Genomic DNA, 26,123 nt, shown 5'->3' on the forward strand with positions numbered 1-26,123 from the left:
CATCTCTGTACTCATTGTTTTTTTCAGGTTTTTCCACTACTTGGTGCCTAATCCACTTCTGCATACTTCCTTTCAAAGCTCAGGGCTCCAGGATTATCTTCTGTATCTCTGTCAATTGGTTTTTCTTTTCCTTGTAGAAGAGGGTCTGTGTTGCTTGTCTGCCTATTCCTCCATCTTACTGGAAGTCTTGAAGTGGGATCATCTTGCTTCTTACTCGACTTTACCTTCTTCCTCAGTCTCTTCAGCCAAACGGGGAGAATCCTGGGTCAAGAGCTCTGCCTCAACTTTCAAGATGACCTTGGACATCACCTCTTGACAACACCTAGACTTGACTAGATAATCTCAAAGCTGCCCTCCTCGTTCTAAGAAAACATGGGGGGAGGGTGTATCTGTCTCTTCAAGCTCATATATCTTAAACATGGCATATGGATTCTGTATTTAATCAGGCATTTAGATTGAGAACCATGACATTTCTAAATGGAATTCTCTCCTCTGCAGTATAATTTTCTGATTTGCATACCCTGAATAACTTTATAAATTCTGCGAGGCTGCATATGTGAGCCCTGCTGCATAATATCAGATGGAAAAAAAAACACCTTTTCCCTCACAAAGCCAGCCACATGGAGGTCTCACCTGTGGAGAACTCTGACCTCACTGTAGTGTCTGTTCTTCATTTTCATGTTAAATCAATAATGATATTTCCAGCTTAGTATGCTTTACTTGACATTGAGCAAGTAACTCTGGGCCAAGAGTCAGAAGAGCTGGCTTCTGGTCTGAGGGTGACCATGAACCTCAGTGAGAATCTGGCGTATCACCGTCCCTCATCCAGCCCCCACTTGCTCTGCTGAGTTTATAATAAAGCTCAAGCTTTCTTGGCACTTAGCACAAGCCTGGAGCTGTCCCCTTGGCAGCCCTCATTGCAGAACAGAGATGCTGGCAAACTTTCCCAAGGTCTTACAGCTAGTGATGGTACAAAGAGGAAAGGTCTGGCAATCTACTTCCAGGGTCAGCCGATGAAAACACTATGGACACAAGGGGCTGATCCATAACCAGTGATGGGGATAGCGCAGGACCGAGCAGTGTTTCATTCTGTTGTGCGTGGGGTCGGGGAGTCAGGGTCAATTTGACAGCAGCTAACAAAGGTCAGACCCCAAAGTCTGGACACTTCAAAATCAAGCAGGGGTGTCCCCAAGGCTCCCTCAGATCATCCCCGCTTGCGCCACTCAAGCTTTGTGCCCAGATTACCTGTAGGCAGCCACTGGGATAGGTTTTATGTCTTCTGTTTTACATGCAAAGGGGCACACGTCTGGTTAGTGACAATGCAGAGCCTGCTGCCTCTCTGCCATTAAATCCACATTCCCAAGACTAAGAAAGGGAGTGGTCTAAAATGATGAGAAGAAACAACTAAAATTTGCTTTATTCCCTTAATTTTATCAAAGTTATATTCAGGGATATGGTTCATCGTTTGGGATAGTTTTACATAGTACAATCATCTCTCATTCTTTATCATATTCCAACTCAACCAGTCCAGGATTATGATGTGACTCTCATATATTTAAAGGGACATGGATGGTGCAAATGATTGGCACTCAACTATTAACCTAAAGTTTGGTGATTCAAACCCACCCAGAGGCACCATGGAAGAAAGGCCTGTTGATCTGCTTACATTAAGATTGTTATTGCTGTTGTCGTTAGGTACCATTGAGTCAATTTTGACTTACAATGACACCACCTACAACAGAATGAAATATTGCCTGGTCCTGCGCCATCCTCACAATCATTGCTATGTTTGAGCCCACGGTTGTAGCCACTGTGTCAGTCCATCTCGTTAAGGGTCTTCCTCTTTTGTGCTGGCCCTCTATTTTACCAAGTATTGTGATCTTCTGCAGGGACTGGTCCCTCCTGATAACGTGTCCAAAGCAGGTGAGACAGTCCGGCCTTTCTCGCTTCTGAGGCACATTCTGGATGCACCCCTTCCAGGACAGTTTTGTTGATTCTCCTGGCAATCCATAGTATATTCAATATTCTTTGCCGTCACCATGATTCAAAGGCATCAATTCTTCTTCAGTCTTCCTTATTCATTGTCCAGCTTTTGCATGCTTATGAGGTGATTGAAAATACCATGGCTCGGGTCAGGAACGTTTTAGTCCTCAAAGTGACATCTTTGCTCTTTAACACTTTATAAAGGTCTTTTGCAGCAGATTTACTTGATGTAATATATTGTTTGATTTCTTGACTGCTGCTTCGATGACCTTTGATTGTGAATCTAAGTAGAATGAAATCCTTGACAACTTCATTCTTCAGTCCATTTGTCATGATGTTGCTTATTGGTCCAGTTGTGAGGATTTTTGTTTTCTTTATGTTGAGGTGTAAACGATACTGAAGGGTGTAGTCTTTAATCTTCATCAGTAAGTGCTTCAAGTCCTCTTCACTTTCAGCAAGCAAGGTTGTGTCATCTGCCATATCATAAGTTGTTAATGAGTCTTCCTCCAATCCTGATGCCACATTCTTCATATAGTCCAGCTTCTCAGATTATTTGCACAGCATGCAGATATATAAGTACGGTGAAAGGATACAACCCTGACACCCACCTTTCCTGATTTTAAGCTATGCAATGTCTACTCCCTTGTTCTGTTCAAATAATAGCCTCCTGGTCTATGTACAGTTTTCTCATGAGCACGATTAGTCTTCTGGTGTTCTCCTTCTCTGCAATGTTGTCTGTCATTTGTTATGACCCACACAGTTGAATGCCTTTGCATTATCCGTAAAATGCAGGTAACCATCTCTCTGGTAGTCCTTGCTTTGAGCCAAGATCCATTGACATCAGCAATGATATCCCTCATTCCATGTCCCCTTCTGACTCTGGCTTGAATTTCCACATGGAGCATCCACAGGGTTGTTAAGGCTATAGCCAGTTCTACTCTATGACACATGGGTCTGTCACGAGTTGGAATTGACTCAATGGCCAACGGGGACTTGTACGCCTGGGATTGCCTTTCCTTGCTTCTGAATTCTTTCCTTCTTGCAGAGACGAAGCTGATCCTACTAATGTTCCTGGGCCTCCATTTCCTATAATAAAACATGGAGGTGATAACAGTCTGTCAGCATGGCTGCTGTGGGGACTACAAATGCAGAGGGGCTTACAGATGGTAACTACTCAGCTTCTATTAGATCTGCCCCAACCCCCACCCTGCCCCACCACATTCCACCCCATCTCACCCCGGCTGTTAGATCCCTAGATAGCTCCAACTAGCACTGCTTGACTGCTAACCAAAGCTTGGTGGCTCAAATCCACCCAGAAGTGCCTCAGAAGATAGGCCTGGCAGTCTGCTTCTGAAAGGTCACAGCCTGGGAAACCCTGTGGAGCAGTTCTCCTCTGCACACCTTGGGTCGCCATGAGTCAGAATTGACTCCATCACAACTAACAGCAGTAACAAGGCCCACTATTATCAGCGAGGGTGGATGGTACCATCCCTATTGTCTAGATGAAGAAACTGTAGTTCATAGGGGATGAATATCTTGGCTAAGGTCACAGGAGGTGGTGTCCTTGATGTCAAACTCATCAGCTCCACTATTCAGGATTCACTGACCCATCCCTAAATCCCAGGTACCTTTGACTACCCCAGGGTTTCTCAGCCTCTGCACTAATCACATGTTAAAATATTATTTGTGGTGGGGGCAGTCCTGTTTAGCAAGACATAGAGCAGCATCTTTCACTACATGACATCATCAAGAGTAGGAATTGTTGACAGCAACAAGTTTGGATTTTCTGGCATTTGGCCTCTACCCAGTAGATGCCCATAGCACTTTCCCCCACAGGCCCTCCCCTAGTTGTGATAACCAAAAATGTCTCCAGACATGGTCCAATGTCCCATAAGGGTAAACTCACACTAGGCTGAGGACCACTGTATCACACAAACATTATATAGTGCTCAGTGCATTTTTGTACATTTTTGCTAAACTGAAGATAATGGCTTTCACAACCTTGAGAATAACAAGAGAAAGTTGACTTTCATAACCATTAGTCATTTCTAAATTCCTTTAAATATGCAAATACCTGGAGCTAGAAAACCAAAAGGGAAAAACACACTCACCATTTCTCAAGCTGAAAGAACTGAAGAAAAAATTCAAGCCTCAAGTTGCAATATTCTGTGGACAAAATATGGACTGATGCAGGAAGCATCAAAAGAAGATAGAAAGAATACACAGTCACTGTACCAAAAAAAAAAAACTGATCAATGTTCATCCATTTCAGGAAGTGGCATATGAACAACAACCAATGGTATTGAAGGAAGAAGTCAAAGCTGCACTAAAGGAATTGGGGAAAAACAAGGCTCCAGGGTCTATGTTCAGGTTCCTCGTGACTATAATCAAGTGTTCAGGAATTCACATTCTTCTCAATGTTATCCATAATTTGTTATGATCCACACAATCGAATACTTTTGCACACTCAATAAAACACAAGTAAACATCTTTCTGGTATTCTTTGATTTCAGCCAAGATCCATCTGACATCAATAATGATGTCCCTCATTCCATGTCTTCTTCTTAATCCAGCTGGCATTTCTGGAAATTTGCTGTCAATATACTGCTGTAAATATTTTTGAATTATGTTCAGTAAGATTTGACTTGCATGCGATATTAACGATATTGTTTGATAATTTCCACATTCTATGGGATCACCTTTCTTTGGAATGGGTACTAATATGGATCTCTTCCAGTCAGTTGGCCAGTAGCTGTCTTCCAATTCTCTTGGCATAGTCAAGTGAGTGCCTCCAACATGGCATCCATTTGTTGAAACATCTCAATGGGTATTCCATCAATTCTTGGAGCATTGATTTTCACCAATTCCTTCAGTGCAGCTTCAACTTCTTCCTTCAATACCATTGGTTTTTTTATTATATGCAGCCTCCTAAAATGGATGAACATTAACCAATTCTTTTTGGTACAGTGACTGCGTGTTCCTTCCATCTTCTTTTGATGTTGCCTGCATCATTCATTATTTTACCCATAGAATCTTTGAATATTGCAACTTGAGGCTTAAATTTCCTCATTTCTTTCACCTTGAGAAATGCCAAGTGTGTTCTTCCCTTTTGATTTTCTAACTCCAGGTCTTTGCACATTTCATTATAATAATTGACTTTGTCTTCTTGAGCTGCTCTTTGAAATTTTCTGTTCAGCTCTTTTATCTTGTCACTTCTTCCAGTTGCTTTAGCTACTTTCCATTCAAGGGCAAGTTTCAGAATCTCTTCTGACATCCATTTTGGTCTTTTCTTCCTTTCCCATCTTTTTAATGACCTTTTGCTCTCTTCATGGATGATGTTCTTGATGTCATCCCTCAATTCCTCTGATTTTCAAACATTGGTATTCAATGCATCAAATCTATTCTTTAGATGGTCTCCAAATTCAGGAGAGATATAATCAAGGTCATATTTTGGCTCTCATTAACTTGTTTTAATTGTCTTTAAGTTGAACTTGCCTATGAGCAGTTGACGGTCTGTTCCACAATCAGCTTCTGGCCTGGTTTTGGCAGAAGATATTGAGCTTCTCCATCACCTCTTGCCACAGGTTTAGTCAATCTGATTCCTGTGTACCCTGTCAGGCAAAGTCCACATGTGTAGCCACCATTTATGTTGTTCAGAATAGGTATTTGCAATGAATAAGTCATTGGTCTTGTAAAATTCTGTTATGCAATCTCCTGCATTATTTCAATCACCAAGGCCTTATTTTCCAACTACTAGTGATTCTTCTTTGTTTCCAACTGTTGCATTCCAATCACCAGTGATAATTAACACCTCTTGATTGCATATTCAGTCAATTTTTCAGACTGCAGAAGTTGGTAAAAATCTTCAATTTCCTCCTCTTTGGCTTTGGTGGTTGGTGCATATATTTGAATAGTAATAGTATCATTAATAATATTATTAATAAAAATATTATTAACTGGAAATGGAACACATAAAGATCACTATCCTAGGCATTACTGAGCTGAAATGGACTGATTTTGGCCATTTTGAATTAGACAATCATATGACCTACTATTCCAGGAATGATAAGTTGAAGAGGAATGATGTGGCATTCATCATCACAAAGAATGTGTCAAGATCTATCCTGAAGTACAATGCTGTCAATGATAAGATAATATCCATATGCCTACAAGGAAGACTAGTTAATACTCCACAGGTACAGGGACCAGGGATTCAACACATATTTTGGAGGACACACTGTAGTCCATAATAACCCCACTCAATCTCTGGACCTAGGGCAGCCCAGGTCAGGGAGGCAGACAGGAGATAGACAGAAGTCCCCTAGGCCATGCCCTTGTCATCATGGTTCTGATCTGTGTGGGATGGAGCCTCCCCACATTCAGCACAACCTGGCAGGGTCCAGCATGGAAGGCAGATGCTGGGCCCCCAATCTGCCGACCCTCCTGGCCAGCTGTGAGTGTTGGGCAAATGGCCTCCCTCCCAGTCCCCAGTGTCCTTACTTGTGAAAGGGAGTAAGCACAGCTGCCTTACCCATAGAACACCTTGCCCAATGCCTGGCAGTTGTGTTGTTTCAGTTCATCATTGGGATTTTAAGTTGTCAGTTGTCCTCTTCTGAAATTCCATCATGTCCGAGTGCTGATTCACAAGCCCAGCTAGCCCTAGGGAAGGGCAGTTACGTCTGAGGCTCGCAGCTGCAGTGAGGGCCTCAGCTGGTCCCCCTGAGAGAAGCAGAAATCAAATCTGATTCCTTCACCTCCATTGCTAGGACACGATGATGAGGGATGACATTTGCTGAGGGCTTTGGGTGATGAATTTGGACCCTCAGGCTTTGTTAAGCAGCACGAAGCCTCTGTGGAGAAGGTGTTGCTTCATTTGCACAAGGCCATTGCTATTCCTCTTGATATAACCATGCAACTGGGGCCTCTGTGGCAGACGTTCCTGCTTCCAGGACCTACACCTCTCAAAAGGGTACCAGATGGCTTCTCACCAAAGGCAGCATAGAAGAAGGCTGGGAGGACCTGGACTTGAATCTCAGCTCTGCCAATCAGAGCTGTGTGGCCTCTTCCTTGGCTGAACTTCATGTTCTTCAACTGTTAAGTGGGGACAGTGATATTTCCTTCACAGGGGTGCAGGGAAGATGACATTTGGCCATGTACTGATGGACTTGGAAGGTACAGTAAACAAGCCCCTCTCCACCCTTTGAATCTCAGAATTGCTGAAGAGAGAGATGCAGAAATCAGGTGGACGGAGATCAGTTCTATTCCAAGTGAAGCTGGATTAGGTGATTCCACTTTTTACTTTAATACAGTTTATTGAGTGCCCTTACACAGTAGACACTGTACCAAGCATTTTACAACGTTTTATATAGTAGGCATTATCAGGGGGTGATATTTAAAAGTAAACAACCACCATAGTGCAGCCATCAAGTGATCAATATAGACACAGTTTATAACTACCAATAGAACCTAGAGGTGTGTTGTTGTTGTTGTTCTTATGTGTCATGGAGGTGGCTTAGCAGCCAAATATTATTGTTCTCATTGTTGTCATTTTTTACTTTTTATTGTGATTTAGGTGAAAGTTTACAGAGCAAATTCACTTTCTATAGAGCAGCTCACATACACTTTGTCTCATGACATTGACTATAATTTCCCACAATGCAACAGCTCCCCTCCCATTTTCTCCCCATAGTTACCTCTTCCCTGGGTCCTTCCCTCCTGTGCACTCCTGCCCCTCAAGCTGTCTCCCTGTACATACACAGCCCTTCTATTCTCCCATGATTGATCTCTCCAAGGAGTGTATCTACCTATTGTAAATGTTCAGCTCATATGCCCGTTTTTGGTTTGGCTAAAAGCCACAGGTGTGGGTTCAATCCCAGACCTGAAGGGCAACTAGGGGCCATGGTCTCAGTGGTTCCATCAGGCTCTATCAGACCAGCAAGCCTGGTCCTTTTCTTTCTTTTTTTTTTTAATGATTTTGAATTTTGTTCCACATTGCTCTCCTACTCTATCCAGGATCTCCTACAGAGATCCTCCCTCAAGTGGTTGACAGTGATAGCCGGGCATTATCTAGTTTTTCTGCTCTCATAGTCATATAGGCTGAGGATCGCATGGTGTTCCAGTCATGAGGACTAATTGTTTCCATGTGTCTTTGGTTTTCTTCATTCTTCCTTGCTCTGGATGAGGAGAGACCCATCGTTACATCTAGATGGCCATTTGCAAGCTTTTAAGATCACAATTGCTACTCTCCAAAGTAGGTTGTGGAACAATGTTTTCGTGTGGTTTGCTATACCACTTGAGCCTGATGTCCCCCTGCAATCATGGTCCCCAGCCCACAGATCCAACTACTCACTCCCTCTGGATTACTGGCTGTGGCCAAGGAGTGGCTACAACCTTGCTCTTGCCCCTTTTCAGCTCTACTATATACATGGGAATTCTTATAGAACATAAAAATATACTTGTAGAACCATTGTCTGTCAACCTTATACATGGTCTTGGGTTCACTATCCCCTGAATGGACATACCTAATAGCTCAGCCTGTCCACCCACCTATCTGCCTATACATCAATGTTTGCCTTCACTGACAACACCGTACTGTATGTGCAAAAGAGTTCATCTTGGCTATCTGTACCTCCCATGCACCATGCACCTCTCTATATCTTCCTCTTCCTCAATGCCACTGTGTTGATTACTCACATTTGGTATATTGCCCTTCTCTTCACCCAAATCAGTACTTATCTCTACCTATCTAACAGTGTTCCCACCCTTCCCCTCCCACTCCTGGTAACCAATAAAGAAAATTTCCTTCCATATATAATCCTTTCCTTGACTTTTAACAATAATAAACTAATATTTGTCCTTCTGTGATTGATTTATTTCACACAGCAAAATGTCCTCCAAGTTCATCCATGTAATGTGCAGTTTTGCTGATTCTACGTTATTCTTTAGGGTTGTGTGGTATTCCATTGTGTGTATGTACCATATTTTGGTTATCTTCTATTGATGGGCACCTAAGTTGTTTCCATCTTTTGGCTATTGTAAATAGTGCTGCAATGAACATGAGTGTACATATATCTGTCCTTGTCCTGGCTCTCACTTCTTTATGATATATACCTAGTAATGGAATGGCTGGGTCAAATGGTATTTCTAATTCCAACTTTTGAAGGAATCACCATACTGCTTTCCACAATGGTTGTACCATTTTACAGTCCCACCAGCAGTGTATGAGGGTCCCAATCTCTCCACATCCTAGCCAGCATTTGTTATTTTTTGTCTTATTGAACTTTGCTGCTAGTGCTGGAGCAAGACGGTATTTCATTGTTGTTTTGATTTGCATCTCTCTAATAGCTAATGATCATGAGCATTTTTTCATGTTTGTTGGCCACTTGAATATCCTCCTTGGTGAAGTGTCTAATCATGTCTTCTACCCATTTTAAAATTGGATTATTTGTCTTTTTGTTACTGAGGTGTTGGAGTTTTCTATAAATTCTAAAGATAAGTCCCTTGTCAGATATGTCATTGCCAAATATTTTTTCCCCAGTCTGTAGGTTCTCTTTTGACTCTTTTGGAGAACTCTTTGGAAGTACATAAGAATTTAATTTTCAGAAGGTTCCATTCATCTAGTTGATCTTCTGCTGTTTGTGCATTTTGGGTTATGCTTGATAGTCTATTTATGCCATATATTAAGGCCCCTAAATTTGCCCCTAGTTTTTCCTTGAGGAGCTTCATAGTTTTAGGTTTCACATTTAAGTTGTTGATCGATCTGGAGTTAGTTTTTGTGTACAGATCTTGTTTTCATTTTTCTGCAAATGAATATCCAGTTTTGCCAGCACCATTTGTTAAACAGATAATTTTTTATCCATTTAATGGATTTCAGCCCTTTGTCAAAGATCAGCTGACCATAGGTCATTGGATCTATTTCAGGGTTCTCAATTATATTTCATTGGTCTATGTGCCTGTTGTTATACTAATACCAGGCAATTTTGACTACTGTGGCTGTATTGTAGGTTTTAAGATCTGGGAGATTGAGAACTCCTACTTTGTTCTTCTTCTTCAATAATGCTTTGCTTATCCAAGGTCTCTTTCTTTTCCATATAGTTAGTGATTGGTTTTTCCATATCCTTAAAGAAAGTTGATGGGAACTGGATTGGGAATGCATTGAATGTATAGATTGCTTTGGGTAGAATGGACATTTTCACAATGTAAGTTCAATTCTAGGCTTAAAGAGTGTCTAAGGGTCATAATCTTGGAAAGGGTGACTTTAGATGTAGCAATTAATTCTGTACCCCCAGATTTAAGGCACTGACATTGTCACAGAGGGAAACATCCTTGGCCTCCCCAACAAGGCAGATCTCCCCCTGCATGAAAAGCAAACAGGCATGCAAGTCCTTATGGTGTAGGTACACAGGAAGCCTGGGAACTCACTTGAGCACAAGCAGTTCTTTACTTCCAAAGTACCTACCTACAAGTCACATCTCCTCCCTAGGATGGAAACATCCTATTTTCTGCTATACAAATGGAAACAGGCAAGGAAACAAATGGCGGCCCCTGCCAAGAGTAAGTAAAGTGTGGACAGCCCTCCTGGGCACTGTGTTTAATAAATGAGTGAGGTCTTCTATGTCTCCTATACCTCAACTAGATTCTGTGTGTCACCATTTGTTTGTGTAGACCACATCTGTTTGCTCTCTTCTTTCTGTTTCTCTCATGCAAACACAAAAGCAATGATATAGATATATATACACATATATATGTGTGTGTGTTAAAGAAAGAGAGAGGAGACGATGCTGTTGTTTAGCTGCCATGGAGTTGGTCCCCAACTCATGGTGACCCCATACACAATGGAATGAAACCCTCCCCACTCCTGCACCATTTCCATAGTCTGTTGCAAATCAGACTATTGTAATCTGTATGGTTTTTGTGGGCTGATTTTGGGAGTAGGTCACCAGGCCTTTCTTCTTTGTCCACCTTAGTCTGAAAGCTCCACTGAAACCATACAGAGATATGTTGTTGTGGTGGTTAGTTGCTGTTGAGTTGGTTTCAGTGCATAGTTACCCTATGTAAAACAGAACTATGTTTGAGCCCATTGTTTCAGCCACTGTGTCAATCCATATCATTAAGGATTTTCCTTTTTTTCATTGATCCTCTATGTTTCAGTTATCTCAGTACCACTCTGATAGGAATATACCACAGGTGGTTGACTTGAACAAATGGATTTATTCTCTTGCACTTTAGGAGGCGAGAAGTCTGAGTTCAAAGTGCCAGCTCTAGGGCTGGGTGAAAGCCCCTCACCCTTGGGTTTCAGCTCTGCCTCTTGCTCCCAGCCCACTGGAGCTGGAGGCATCTCTTCACTCAGGCAGTTGCTGGTTACTGAGGCTGGCAAACCCAAGTTGACAAATAAATGGCACAGGCCCAAGATGATCAAACCACATGACGGACCACTAGTTTAAGTCCAGAGAGAGTCCCAAGATCAGCAGACAACATGGCAGGCTGCTGGATGAAGACTGGCTACATGCAGGGTCCAATCATGCCAAAAAGCTGCAAAGACCTTTCTCAAAGCTGCTTCTTATACACTGGAAGCAGACCACATCCCTAAGGCAGCTACTCAGGTGCTGCATTATATTCCACCAATCTCATCATGAGGAATAACTACAACCAGCTGCCCGGCCACTCAAAACCAGGCCCAGCCAAGTTGACATATAACCTTAACTACCACACTACCACACTACTTTCCCAAGTTTGATGTCCTTCTCCAGAGACTGGTCCTTCCTGACATGTCCAAAGGATCTGGGACAAAGTCCTTATTTCTAAGGAGCATTCTGGCTGTACTTCTTCCAAGAAAGATTTGTTCATTCTTCTGGCAATCCATAGTATATTCAATATTCTTTGCCAACACCACAATTCAAAAATATCAACTCTCCCTTGGTCTTCCTTATTCTTTGTCTGGCTTTTGCATGCATATGAGGCCACTGAAAATACCCTGGCTTGAATCTGGCACATCTTAGTCCTCAAAGCAACATCTCTGATTTTATCACTTTCCAGAGGTCTTGGGCAGCAGATTTGTCCAATATAACATGTCATTTGATTTCCTGACTGCTGCTTCCATGAGTGTTGATTGTGGATCCAAGTAAAATGAAATCCCTAGCAACTGCAATCTTTTCTCCATTTATTGTGATGTTGCTTAGTGATCCAGTTGTGAGAATTTTTCTTTTATTATTACTTTTGTTTTATGTTGAGGTGTCCTCCATACTGAAGACTGTGGTCTTTGATCTTCATCAGTACATGCTTCACATGTTCACTTTCAGAGACCAGGTTCTCTCATCTGCACATTGCAGATTATTAATGAGTCTTCCTCCAATCCTGATGCCACATTCTTCTTCATATAGTCCAGCTTTTCAGATTATTTACTTAACATATAGATTGAATAACTATGGTGAAAGAGTTCAACCCTTTTTCACACCTTTCTAGATTTTAAAACACACAGTATCCCCTTGTTCTGTTTGAACTGTCTTTTGGTCTATGTATAGGTTCTGCATGAGCAGAATTAAATGGTCTGGAATTCCTGTTCTTTGCTTTGTTGTCCATAATTTGTTATGGTCCACATGATCCAATGCCTTTCCATGGTCAATAAAACATAGGTAACATCTTTCTGATATTCTCTACTTTCAGCCAAGATTCATCTCATACAGCAATGATATCCCATGTTCCACATCCTCTTCTGAACCCAGTTTAAATTTCTGGCAGTTCTTTCTTAAAAATGCAACCATTTTTTAATTACCTTCAGCAAAATTTTACTTGCATATGATATTAATGATATGGTTTGATAATATCTGCATCCTGTTAGATCACTATTCTTTGGATTGGTAAAAACATGGATCTCTTCCAGTCAATTGGCCAGGTAGCTGTTTTCCAAATTTCTTGGCATGCGTGAATGAGCACTTCTAGTACTGCATTTGTTGAAATATTTCAATAGGTCCTCCATCCATTTCTGTTTCCTTTTTTTTTTTGCCAGTGCTTTCATTGCAGATTGAATTCTTCCTTCAATACTATTCTTTCTTGATCATGGCTACCCCTGAAATGGTTGAAAGTCAACTAATTTTCTGAGGTAGAGTGACACTGTATATTCCTCCCACCTTCTTTTGATGCTCCTGTGTCAGTCAGTATTTTGCCCATAGAATCCTTTAATATTGTACCTTGAGGTTTGAATTTTTCCTTCAGTTCTTTCAGCTTGAGAAATGCTGAACATGTTCTTTCTTTTTGATTTTCTAACTCCAGGTCTTTGCACATTTCATTATAATACTTACTTTGTCTTCTTGAGTTATCCTTTGAAATCTTCTGTTCAGCTCTTTTACTTCATCATTTCTTCCATTTGCTTTACCTACTCCACATTCAAGAGCAAGTTTCAGAGTTTCTTCTGACATCCATTTTGGTTTTTTCCTTTCTTTTCTGTCTTTTTAGTGACCTTTTTCTTTCTTCTTGTATGATGTCCTTGATGTAATTCTACATTTCATATGGTCTTCGGTCATTAGTGTTCAATGTGTCAAATCTATTCTTGAGATGGCCCCTAAATTCAGGTGTGGTGTTGTTGTTGTTAGGTGCCATTAAGTCCCCTCTGACTCATAGCAACCCTATGCACAGCAGAACAAAACACTGTCCAGTCCTGTGCCAGCCTCACGATCCTTGTTATACCTGAGCCCATTGTTGCAGCCACTGTGTCAATCCATCTCGTTGAGGGCCTTCCCCTTTTTTGTTGACCCTCCACTTTACCAAGAATGATATCCTTCTCCTGGGAATTGTTCCTTCTGACGACCAAAGTAGAGGAGACGAAGTCTGGTCATTCTCACTTCCAAGGAGCATTCCAGCTGCACTCCTTCCAGGGCAGATCTGTTAGTCCTTTCAACAGTCCATGGTACTCTAGCATTTTTCTCCAGCACCACACCTTAAAAACATTAACTCTTCTTGGTCTTCCTTATTCATTGTCCAGCTCTTACATGCATAAGAGGTGATTGAAAATACCATGGCTTGGGTTAGGTGCACCTTAGTCTTCAAAGAGACATCTTTCCTCTTCATCACTTGAAAGAGGTCCTTTGCAGCTGATTTGCCCAATGCAATATGTCCTCTGATGTCTCAACTGCTGCTTCCTTTGGTGTTGATTGTACAGCCAAGTAATATGAAATCCTTGACAACTTCAATCTTTTCGCCATCCACCATGAAGCCATTTATTGGACCAGTTGTGAGGATTTTTGCTTTCTTTATATTGAGGTGTAATCCATACTGCAGACTGTAGCCTTTAATTTTCATCAGTAAGTGCTTCAAGTCATCCTCACTTTCAGCAAGCAAAGTTGTGTCATCTGTGTATCTCAGGTTGCTAATGACTCTTCCTCCAATCCTGATGCCATGTTCTTCTTCATATAATCCAGCTTGTCAGATTATTTGCTCAGCATACAAGCTGAATAAGCATGGTGAAAGGATATCACCTTGATGCACTCCCTTCTTGATTTTGAACCATGCAGTGTCCTCTTGTTCTGTTCAAATGACAGCCTCCTGATCTATGTACAGGTTCCTCATGAGTACAATCACGTGTTCTGTAATTCCCATTCTTTCCAGTGTTATCCACAATTTGTTATGATCCACACAATCTAATGATTTTGCATAGTCAATAAAACATAAGTAAACTTCTTTCTGGTATTCTTTGCTTTCAACTAAGATCCATCTAACATCAGCCATGATAGCCCTCATTCCACGTCCTCTTCTGAATCCAGCTTGCATTTCTGGAAGTTCTCTGTCAAGATACTGCTACAACCATTTTTGAATTATCTTCAGTAAGATTTTACTTGCATGTGATATTAATGATATTGTTCAATAATTTCCACATTCTGTGGGATCACCTTTCTTTGGAATGGGTACAAATGTGGATCCTTCCAGTCAGCTGGCCAGGTAGCTGTCTTCCAAATCTCTTGGCATAACCAAGCGAGTACCTTCAGCAGGGTATCCTTTTTTTGAAACATCTCAATGGGCATTCCATCAATTCCTGGAGCTTTGTTCTTTGCCAATTCCTTCAGTGCAGCTTCAACTTCCTCCTTCAATACCACTGGTTCATGATCACATGCCACCTCCTGAAATGCATGAAGATCAATCAGTTCTTTTTGGTACAGTGCCTCTGTGTATTCCTGCCATCTTCTTTTGATGTTTCCTGCATCATTCAATATTTTGCCCATAGAATCTTTCAATATTGTAACTCAAGGCTAAAATTTTTTCCTCAGTTCTTACAGCTTGAGAAATGCCGAGTGTGTTCTTCCTTTTTGGTTTCCTAACTCCGGGTCTTTGCACATTTCATCATAGTAATTGGCTTTGTCTTCTTGACCTGCTCTTTGACACCTTCTGTTCAGCTCTTTTATCTTGTCATTTCTTCCATTTGCTTTATCTACTCTCAAGGGCAAGTCTCAGAGTCTCTTCTGACATCCATTTTGGTCTTTTCTTCCTTCCTTGTCTTTTTAATGACCTTTTGCTTTCTTCATGGATGATGTTCTTGATGTCATCCCACAATTCCTCTGGTTTTTGGTCACTGGTGTTCAGTGCATCAAATCTATTCTTTGGATAGTCTCTAAATTCAGGAGGGATATAATCAAGGTCATATTTTGACTCTCATGGACTTGTTTTCATTGTCTTCACCTTCAACTTGAACAAGCATATGAACAGTAGATGGTCTGTTCCACAATCAGCTCCTGGCCTTGTTTTGGCCAAAGATATTGAACTTTTCCATTGTCTCTTGCCACAGATGTAGTCAATCTGATTCCTATGTATTCCTATGAAGTCCACATGTATAGCTGCCATTTGTGTTGTTGAAAAAGTTTGTAATGAATAAGTCATTGGTCTTGCAAAATTCTATCATGTGATCTCCAGTGTTATTTTTATCACCAAGGCCATATTTTCCAACTACCATTAACTCTTCTTTGTTTACAACTTTTGCATTCCAGTCACCAGTGATAATCAACACATCTTGATTGCATGTTTGATCAATTTTAGACTGCAGAAGTTGGTAGAAATCTTAGGGATAGCTTTTCTAATCAAATTAGATCTAGGGCAGTGGTGGGCTAGGTTTTGACCAGTGTGAAGTATGGAGAATGGTGATGAATGATGGATAATTGTGGGATATTCTCATCTTTGGCTTTGGTAGTTGGTGCGTAAATTTGGATAATAGTAATATTAACTGGTCTTCCTTGTGGGTGTATGGGTATTAGCCTATCACTGACAGCATTATACTTCAGGACATATGTTGAAACATTCTTTGTTATGATGAATGCCATACCATTCCTCTTCAATTTGTCATCCCCGGCATAGTAGACTACATGGTTGTCTGATTCAAAATGGCCAAAACCAGTCCATTTCAGCTCACTACTGCCTAGGATATCAATCTTTATGTGTTCCATTTCATTTTTGACAACTTCCAATTTTCCTAGATTCATACTTCATACATTCCATGTTCCAATTATTAATGGATTTTTTTCATCTGTTTCTGCTCATTTTGAATTGTGCCACACCAGCTAATGGAGGTCCTGAAAGATTTACTCTATCCATATCATTAAGGTCATCTCTACTCTGAGGAGTCAGCTCTTTCTCAGTCAAATTTTCAGTGCCTTCTGACCTGATGGGCTCATTTTCTGGCACTATGTCAGACAATATTTCAGGGTTTTCATCAGGTTTCCCAGTAATATGTCAGACAGTGTTTCACTACTATTCATAAGGTTCTCACTGGCCAATTTTTTGAGAAGTGGGTGGCCTTTTCCTTCTTCTGAGTCTGTCTAAGCCCAGAAACTCTGCTGAATCCTCTCCATCATGGGTAATCCTGCTGGCATTTTGCAACACAGTGGCATAGCCTCCAGCCTCATGGCAATACGTAAGCCACCACAGGACGACAAACAGACAGACAAGTTCATCTCCTAACCCCTCTGCACCTGCCTACCGTGGACCTGGGCATTAATATAGCCACACCCAAGCAAAAAGCAGCCTCCAAGCCCCAGGCCTGCCTACTTCATGTCCCTGCCTTAATATAGAGCCACACCTAAACCCCTTGCACATCTACATCAGTCCCCAACCTTAATATTGACAGATATGTATAGATCTTGAAATGTTCTTTTTGACAATGATAGCAATGCAATTCTTCTTCAATTTTCCATTCCAGGCATAGCAGACCATGTTATTGTCAGATTCAAAATGACCGATACCAGTCTATTTCAGCTCACTAATTCCTAGGACATCAGTCATTATATGTTCCAATTTAGTTTTTACAACTTCCAGGTTTCCTAGATTCATACTTCCTATATTCTATGTTCTGATTACTAATGGATGTTTGCAGCTGTTTCTTCTCATCTTCTGGAAAGGCCACCTTTTCTCATTCTCACAAAGTTCCAAGGGTGGTAATTGCACTGCTGCCCTTAAGTCACCTATTGACACAAGAGGGCTGCAGAAGCTCCAGCCACCACATCCAGCATCCTGACCACAAAAGAGGAAAGGCAAAAGGGAGAGCATATCTCATTCATGAAATGCTCCTAAAGAGACTTCCTGGAAGCACTACCACCATTTGTGTTCCTTATCTCAATGTCACACCTAGCTGTAAAGCAGGCTAGGAAACATGGCCTTTTGACAGGCACATTTTTCCTCCTAGAAATACAGGAGATTGATCTATTGGTGATGAAGGAGGGAAACCAAGTACTTGGCTACACTGACATAGCCCCATCTCATGACTCTGGATTTAGCAGCGAATCTCAGAGAGCATCTGTACTTCAGTTTGATTTAGGAAATAGATGCCTCCCATTGACCTCTGCCTTTCTTTCTTTCCTGCATTATAGATCTGGTTCTACACCAATAGCATCTTTGGAACGGCTGGGATTCCTCCAGAAAAGATTCCATATATCACCTTGAGCACAGGTGGCGTGGAGACTTTGGCTGCCATCTTCTCTGTAAGTAAACTGACAGTTATTTCTAGAAACATTCACAGGGTGATAAATGGTGCTTCAGGGACCCCAGGTAAAGAAGAGCAAGCATGCCTCCAAAGATCCGTTAGTCACTCCAAACTGTCTGGACCTTCAAAGCTCATCCTGCAGTGTGTCACTGACATCCTACACATCTATAGAATATTCTGTTCTATATTTTACTTTCCTATTGTTGTTGAATGGAGCCCTGGTGGTTTGGTGGTTTAAGAGCTCAGATAGGACCCAAAAGGCCATCAGTTCAAACCCACTAGCCAGTCCACAGGAGAAAGATGTGATGGTCTGCTTTCATAAAGATAATAGCCTTGGAAACCCTGTGGGGCAGTTCTGTTCTGTCCTATAAGTTTTGTATGAGTTAGAATCAATTCGACAGCAATGGATTTTTATTGTTGAAACAATTTGCACTCACCCAGTGGTGCAACAGAAGAAAGGTCTGGCAAACTGCTTCTATAAACGTTACAGCCAAGAAAATCCTATGGGGCTCAGTTCTACTCTGTAACACTTGGGGTCAGAGTAGACTAGACAGTAGCAGGTTATTGTTATTAGCTGTCGTCAAATTGTCCCCCAACTCATGGCAACCCATGCACAATGGAATGAAACACTGCCTGGTCCTGCACCATCCACATAAGTTATAGATCCGACCATTGCAATGAGAAGGTCACTGCCTACTTTTCAGAGGTAGATCATCAGGCCTTTCTTCCTACTCTTTCTTAATCTGGAAGCTCCACTGAAACCTCTTCAGCATCATAGCCACACACAAGCCTCCACTGACTGGTGGTGGCTGCACATGACGTCCATTGGCTGGGGATTGTACCCAGGTCTCCATCATGCGAGGAGAGAATCCTGCCCCTGAACCATTACTGCTCCCATTTGACTGCCTTTAAATACACTGCTCTCTTTGAACGCTTACCTACTCACAGAATAGACAAGAGGCCATAGCATTCCTGGAGCTGGCTTGGAGAGTTCACGTGATCCTCAAATCCTGCTGCCAAGACTTAGGAAATCTTAAAAGAACACAATGCTCAAGGCAGACATTGTTTGCTTGTTCAGCTAAACTATTGTTTGCTTTGAAGAAGACTTCAGAGGCCATTCAAAACCATGAGCTGTCAGCTCACCACCACAAAGGCACAGGAGTTTGCAAAGCAAAGTGAAAGGACATTCAGTCATTCGGGAATTATAATGGAGAGAGTGACTTTAGTGATAAGCAAAAGTGTTTGAAAAGGGGGAGACATAGAGCTCACCTCTCTTTCTCGATAACTTCCAGTATGCAAAATAAACATTTGGACAAAACTATTGGGAGATTCTAGAATCTGGTAGGAAATTCACAAGTTCTGTAGTGAGTCCAAACCAGATTTGAACCGTGGCTCTGGCACGTCTTGGCTATGTGATACTGGAAAAGCACACAACCTCTCTGAGCTTCGGTTTCCTTCTTTATGGTGGGTGTGTAGTCTGTGTCTCACCTGTAGACAGTCAGGGGTGAGGTTCTCTTGCAAATAAATCCAAAGGGAAGACAGTTACAGTCTTTAGGGGACCATTCTTCTACTTTAGGGAGTAGCTGGTTTCCTTTCACTCTTCCTCACTGATGTGAACAGACAGGACCGATGCTGGTGCAAAGAGGCAGAGGCTCCCAGGGGCATTTCTGATTGTTTTCAACAGAGCACTTTGTTCTGCACCTCGCTGCGTGGAGTGTTCTAACAAGGTGCTTTATAGACACAGATGCCAGGAGGATGAGGACGAGTGACACTTGGTCTTCTTTCTCTTCCGTTCCACAGTTTTTGTTAGAGGGAAACAATTTCAATGTTTCACAAGCTGGAGGGTTCATAAAATTCTTGTCTCGAGTTATAAATTCCACCCAATCTTTACTTTTCACTTTCACATCTGACAGCAGAAGAGCAAGTCAGTCTGTGACAAAAACAATGGTAGGAAAAGTATAGGAATCTGGCTTCCTTTTTTATCTAGTACTTTGTTACTTTTAGAAAGCAAAACAACCTCATTAAATAAGTAAAACTTGGAAAGATAGAAACGAAGAAGAAACCACCCATCATCATCATACTACCCAAGGGAGTTTGGCAAATTCCCTTGTGGTCTTTATTCTGGGCACTGATATACCTTTTATTCTCATACAGTAGTAATCCTATTCCATATATACTTGAATCCTCCTTTTGTTCTTATAACTCAACTCAGAATAATTTTCCATTTTAAAATGTATGGCTTAAGTAAAGTTTTTGAAGTATAACATGTACACAGAAAAGTGAACACCCCATAATCCCCTCTGAGTAACTGCTATTGAAAGTTGTTCCTGTTGTTGGTTGCCCTAGAGTAACCTGGGGTGAAATGGAATGAAAGGCTGCTGAGTCCTGCATCATCTTCATGATTGTTTTGGCTATTGGTTGAGGATCTACAAGCTCTTTTGGTCAGCTATTTACTGAAAACTTACTCTTATCCTGGTGGGTACAAATGATACAGGACCACTCACGGCATAGTTGGTTCTGAACAATGGGGAGGTACCCAGGTAAATGAAAGGCGCCATGCTTTGAGTCTGTAAAATATGGTCTTGAGAAAATACGGGAAGAGAAAAGTAACTCTAAAAGGGAAAGACACTAACGGCTTTATGGAAGAAGTAGCATTTAAACCAAGCTTGAGAAATGTAGGAGTGTGCTAAGGCATTAGAAGTTTGTCAAACTGTTGCCTTTGGTTAATTGTAGAGTCTTAATGACAAAATAGTACTAATCTACTTTTAATGTGAGGGTGGGCTGTTTATCTATTGCTTCTCTTTAAGATGAATGACCGTTTCCAGTGACTCACTACAGGGGTTCTTCTCACTATCAGTTTTATTGAAATAAAATTCAGACCCAAACATCCTCATGGAGAGCAGGGTTTCACAGCTGGCAGGAATTCTTGGAATCTTTTCATAACTGAGGGAACTTAGTCCCAAAGAAATGATTCACCCAGTAACACGCCAGTACTATGAGACACTGAGGAGTGGGGAGAACTGACATCCACAGGGCCCACATTGCCCCCCAAGACCCGGAAGTGCTCTATGTGGGTCTCATGAGGGCATACATCAGTCCTGAAGCCTGCTCATCTCCCCCTTTGAAGGAGGAGCCAACTGTGGACACGGTGGCATGGCGGTTCCACATTAAGTCTTGTGGATCCCAAAAGCCCTTCCTTCCAGTCAGCATTCTCTGGCTGACAGATCTTCTTTCCAAGCTGGTGGTATTTGACCAAGTATTCCATGGAAGTACACATCCCAGAAAGGAGAAGAAAGAAGGCATGTCAGGTTCTCCAGTGAAGCCCAGCTAATAGGACAGAGATCTCTCCTAGATATATCTATGGAGTTTGAGTCCATGGGTGGCGCAAACAGTTAATCCACTCTGTTCCTAACTCAAAGGCTGGAGGTTCAAGTCTTCCCAGAGGTGCCTTGGAAGAAAGATCTGGTAATATCTACCTCCAAAAGAAAGAAATCAGCCATTACAAACCTTATAGAGCAAAGCTTTACTCTGACACACACAAAATTGCCATAAGTTGGGGTGAAGTCAACAACAGCTGGTAACTGGTAATATATGGATTTATTTTGAGGAATTGGCTTACATAATTGTGGGGACTACCAAGTCCAAAAAGGGTAGGAAAGGCCAGCAGGCTGGAAACATGGGCAGAATTTGATGCTGAAGACCTGAATTTTTTCTTCTTCAAGAAAACTCAGTATTTGCTCTTATTGGATGAGACCCATACACGTTATGGAGGGTAATCTCATGCAGAACCTGTACATAGACCAAGAGGCAGTCATTTGAACAGAACAAGGGGACAATGAGTGGTTTAAAACCAGGGAAGCTGTGTGTCAAGGTTGTGTCCTTTTACTATACTTACTCAAGATGTATGCTGAGAAAATAATCTGAGAAACTGGATGATATGAAGAGAAACGCAGCGTGAGGATTGGAGGAAGACTAATTAACAACCTGCCACATGCAGATGACACAACGTTGTTGCTGAAAGTGAAGAAGACTTACAGGACTTACCGATGAAGATCAAAGACTACAACCTTCAGTATGGATTACATCTCAACATAAAGAAAACAAAAATCCTCACAACTGGACCAATAAGCAACATCACAATAAACAAACAAAACATTGAGGTTGTCAAAGATTGCATTTTACTTGGATCTACAATTAACACCCATCGAAGCTGTTGTTGTTATGTGCCGTCAAGTCAAACCTGACCGATAGCGACCCCTGTCTGGGTTTCCAAGGCAGTATCACTACGGAAGTAGATCGCCCAACCTTCCTTCTGAGGAGTGGCTGGTAGGTTTGAACCACCAGCCTTCTGGTTAGCAGTGAAGTACCTTAGGCATTATGCTACCAGAGCTCCTAAAAAATGCTGCCTGTGGAAGCAGCAGTCAAGAAATCAGACATCATATTGCACTGGACAAATCTGCTGCAAATGACCTCTTGAAAGTGTTAAAAAGCAAAGATGTCACTTTGAGGACTAAAGTCAGCCTGACCTAAGCCATGGTATTTTCAATCACCTCATATGCATGTGGAAGCTGGACAATGAATAAGACCAAAGAAGAGTTGATGCTTTTGAATAATGGTGTTGGTGAAGAACACTGAATATACCATGGACCACCAGAAGAAAGGACAAATCTGTCCTGCAAGAAGTACAGCCACAACGCTCCTCACAAGTGAGTATGGTGAGACTTTGTCTCTCATACTTTGGACATGTTATCAGGAGGGACCAGTGCCTAGAGAAGGACATCATGCTGGGTAAATTAGAAGGTCAGTCAGTGACAAAAAGGAAGATCCTCTATGAGATGGGTTGACACAGTTGCTGCAACAGTGGACTCACACATAGCAACAATTGTGAGAATGACTCAGGAACGGGCAGTGTTTCATTCTGTTGTTCATAGTGTCAGAACTGACTCAATGGCACCTAACAGCAACAATCTCCTTTACTCAAAGTTGACTGATAGGGTATGTTAACCACGTCTACAAATATCTTCACAACACTTAGATTAGTATTCGGTTGAGTAACTAGGTCCTATAGCCTACCCACACTGACACATAAAATAAACTTTTATACACTGCAGAGGGGAATTTGTAAATGTGAGTAGGTCGAGGTGACCTTGTTATGGGCAGGTACCCTGGGTGGGCTCAACATAAATAATCACAAGGGTCCTTCTAAGTGAAACAGGGAGACAGTGGGGTCAGAGTCAAAGAAGGAGACATGGTGACAGAATCAGAGGTCGTAGTGATGCTATTGCCGGCCTTGAAATGGAGGAAGAGGCTACAGACCAGGCCAGAAGCTGGGAAAGGCAAGGGAAGGCACTCTTTTTTGAAACCTCCAGAAGGAAGGCAGCTTTGCCTAGAGCTGAATTTTATCCCCAGGAGACACATTTTGGACTTCTGAGTTGCAGAACTGTGCGATAATAAATTTGTGTTCTTTTAAGTCACCAAGTTTGTGGGAATTTGTTACATCAACAACAGGAAACCAATGGACCACCTTACAAAGTTGTCATGGAAACAAAACTCCAAGTGTTGACAGAGAGTCAATATCCAATAAATCTTTTGCCTTTCCTACAGTTTCTATTACCTTTTATCCAAAAATGTACACACTAATTCATCAGTCCCTTGAAGTAATTGCCTATCACAAATGACTTCCTTTTTTTTTTTTCCATCTCTATGAGATTTTGAAAGCCTATTAAAATATCTTTAGGGCCTAATCAAATTGAAATGAAAAAAATACATTTTTGTTCATTTGATCTGCAATTAATTTGGCTCCAGGCATCACTCATCAGCTTGGGAAGCTGTAAGTAATTGCATCTGCGGAAACAGCTGGTTTTCCAAATTGATTTTTCTTGGCACAGCAATAGCTTTCTGATGAGTGAACTTCGAGGGAGTGTCATTTGAGTCAGACTGAGCACCCACGGCCATGTGGGTAGGGGTGCTGTGTGGGATACGAGGCCTGTTCTGTTGAGAAGAGCAGGCTCTGTGCTTTTCCCAGTTTGGGCAAATGGCATCCACAGTAAGCCATTCTTACACATTCCTCATCACAGTAAGATTTTGCAATTGGAGGAGTGGACAATGCCATAGGGGTGAATTACAAAATCCTTCGTGGTGTTCACTTCCACCATGAAAGCAGAAGTAAGGAGGTCTGTTGTTGTTAGCTGTCATCGACTCTGCTCTGACTCATGGTGACCCCATGTACAACAGAAAGAAATGTTGCCTGGTCCTGCACCATCTTCATGATCACTGGCACGTTTGAGCTCATTGTTGTGGTCACTGTGTGTTCTGAGTGTCTTCCAACTTAGGGAGTTCATCTTCCAGCACTATATTGGACAATATTCTGTTGTCACCCATAGGGGTCTTGCTGGCTGACTTTTGGAAATAGATCATCAAACTTTTCTCCCTAGTCTGTCATGGTCTGGAAGGAAGCTCCACTGAAACTTTTCCACCATGGGTGACCCTGCTGGTATTTGAAATACTGGTGGTCTAGCTTCTAGCATCATACCAACATGCAAGCCAGCACCGTACAACACACTGTGGGTGGTGGAGGCTTGAAAAGAAGTTGACTTCCCCAGTGAGTCATCTGACCAAAATCAGAGCCCAAGCCACTCTTTCATTGATAAATAATGATTCTGTGGGCTCCTCTGGGCCACAGAAAGAGCCCTCACCCCCATTGAAATATTGGATTAGGTTCCCAATTTATCTAACAAAGCTTATAGGAACTTAGCAGAAGGGATGGGCCACTTGAAACCAAGGCAGAACCAGATGTCCCCTGCCACCCCCAGACTCCTTGGGAGGCACAAGAAGCTGCCAGTGGCTCCCTCCAAGCTGAGAGGTACTCACTTGTCTGAGGAATGAAGATTTGCCCTTAGTAGCGTTTAATGTTCAGCACTTTCATCATCTTCAAAGATGCACTTCTAATCCCTCCATAGGAAAAAGGCAGCTCTCTACTTCTTACATGTATAGTAATAACTTGGGCTGAAAAATAGCATCAGTTGAAAGAAGGAGGAATAGAAACAGGAAAGATAGGGAGGAAGTGGAAGGAATGATGTTATCAGCAATGTGGGGATTGCACTCAATGGCATGAAACAGAATGTATGTGAATTGTTGAATGAAAACTGACTTGCTCTTTATACCTTCACCCAGATCACAATAAAAAGTTAAATATATATATATTGTATTAAAAAAAAAAAAATTGTGAGGATGGTGCAGGACCAGGCACTGTTTCGTTCCTTTGGGGTCGCCAGTAGTTGAGCTGATTTGCCAGCAGCTACCAAAGCATATATATAAACATGGGGCTCTTCTGACTCATCCTCCCAAGAGTTGGGGTTGGGAGGGGCAAGGAAGGGGAGAGGCAGAGGCAGGGTCATAGCATCCCTGAACATGAGATATTCTGTCATGGAAGCCCATGTCCCTGAAGTCCCCACTCCCACCCACACCCAAATCTGAAGAGTATATTTTGATCAGGTGGTGTTGATCCTGGGTTTGGTCAAGGATATAGCCAGAAATCCATTCCCGGCAGTGAGCCCTCTGAGGCCTGGGATGTGCAATTTTACCATCATCTTCAGGACAAAAAGCTGGCTGTCATGGGTGTGCATCTTTTCTCTAGCATGCTTTGTATGATCTGTCATTTTGGAGGATCTGGGACTGAAGTCTCTGCACAGACTCGGCTTGCTCCCAGTGATGCCTAGCACTGCTTTCCAGACCTGAAAGGGTTGGTTCGGCCAGTGAGAGGGAACCCTTCAGGGCTGGTTTCTCAGTTTGCACCTCCAGACATCTTTGAAGGGTCCTTGCTTCCCACCCACCCCCCAAAACCAAGTGTTCCACACCCATCTTTCACCCTCTACCCCAAACAAAGAGAGAGACACCCACCAAGCATCCCTGGTTCCATTTAGCAGAATCACAGAGCCCCATGTCCAGGCACATCGATGTGCATGGTACCACCTCACCTGAGCAGCAGGGGCCCAGGCTGCTGTGCTCTCAGTGACAATGGGGAAACACTTTCCTATTATTTCCACTAGATTTTCATAGTTGTTGTTGTTGTTGTTAAGTGCCATCGAGTCGTTTCTGACTCATAGCGACCCCATGCACAGCAGAACGAAACACTGCCCGATCCCGCGCCAGCCCCACAATCCCTGCTATACTTGAGCCCATCATC

General features: G+C 42.1%; 1 protein-coding gene across 1 annotated transcript in view; it reads left to right on the forward strand.

Annotated features, from left to right (window-relative positions):
- The window catches only part of SLC2A9 (solute carrier family 2 member 9), a 352,889-nt gene that overhangs the window by 242,531 nt on the left and 84,235 nt on the right, over positions 1-26,123 (forward strand). Inside the window, 1 exon segment of the mRNA XM_042782036.1 lies at positions 17,826-17,936. Coding sequence (XP_042637970.1) covers positions 17,826-17,936 — 111 coding nt within the window.

Source organism: Orycteropus afer, unplaced genomic scaffold, assembly GCF_000298275.1.
Source record: "Orycteropus afer afer isolate SDZICR_OR568_19922 unplaced genomic scaffold, OryAfe1.0 scaffold00224, whole genome shotgun sequence".
Taxonomy (NCBI): Eukaryota; Metazoa; Chordata; class Mammalia; order Tubulidentata; family Orycteropodidae; genus Orycteropus; species Orycteropus afer.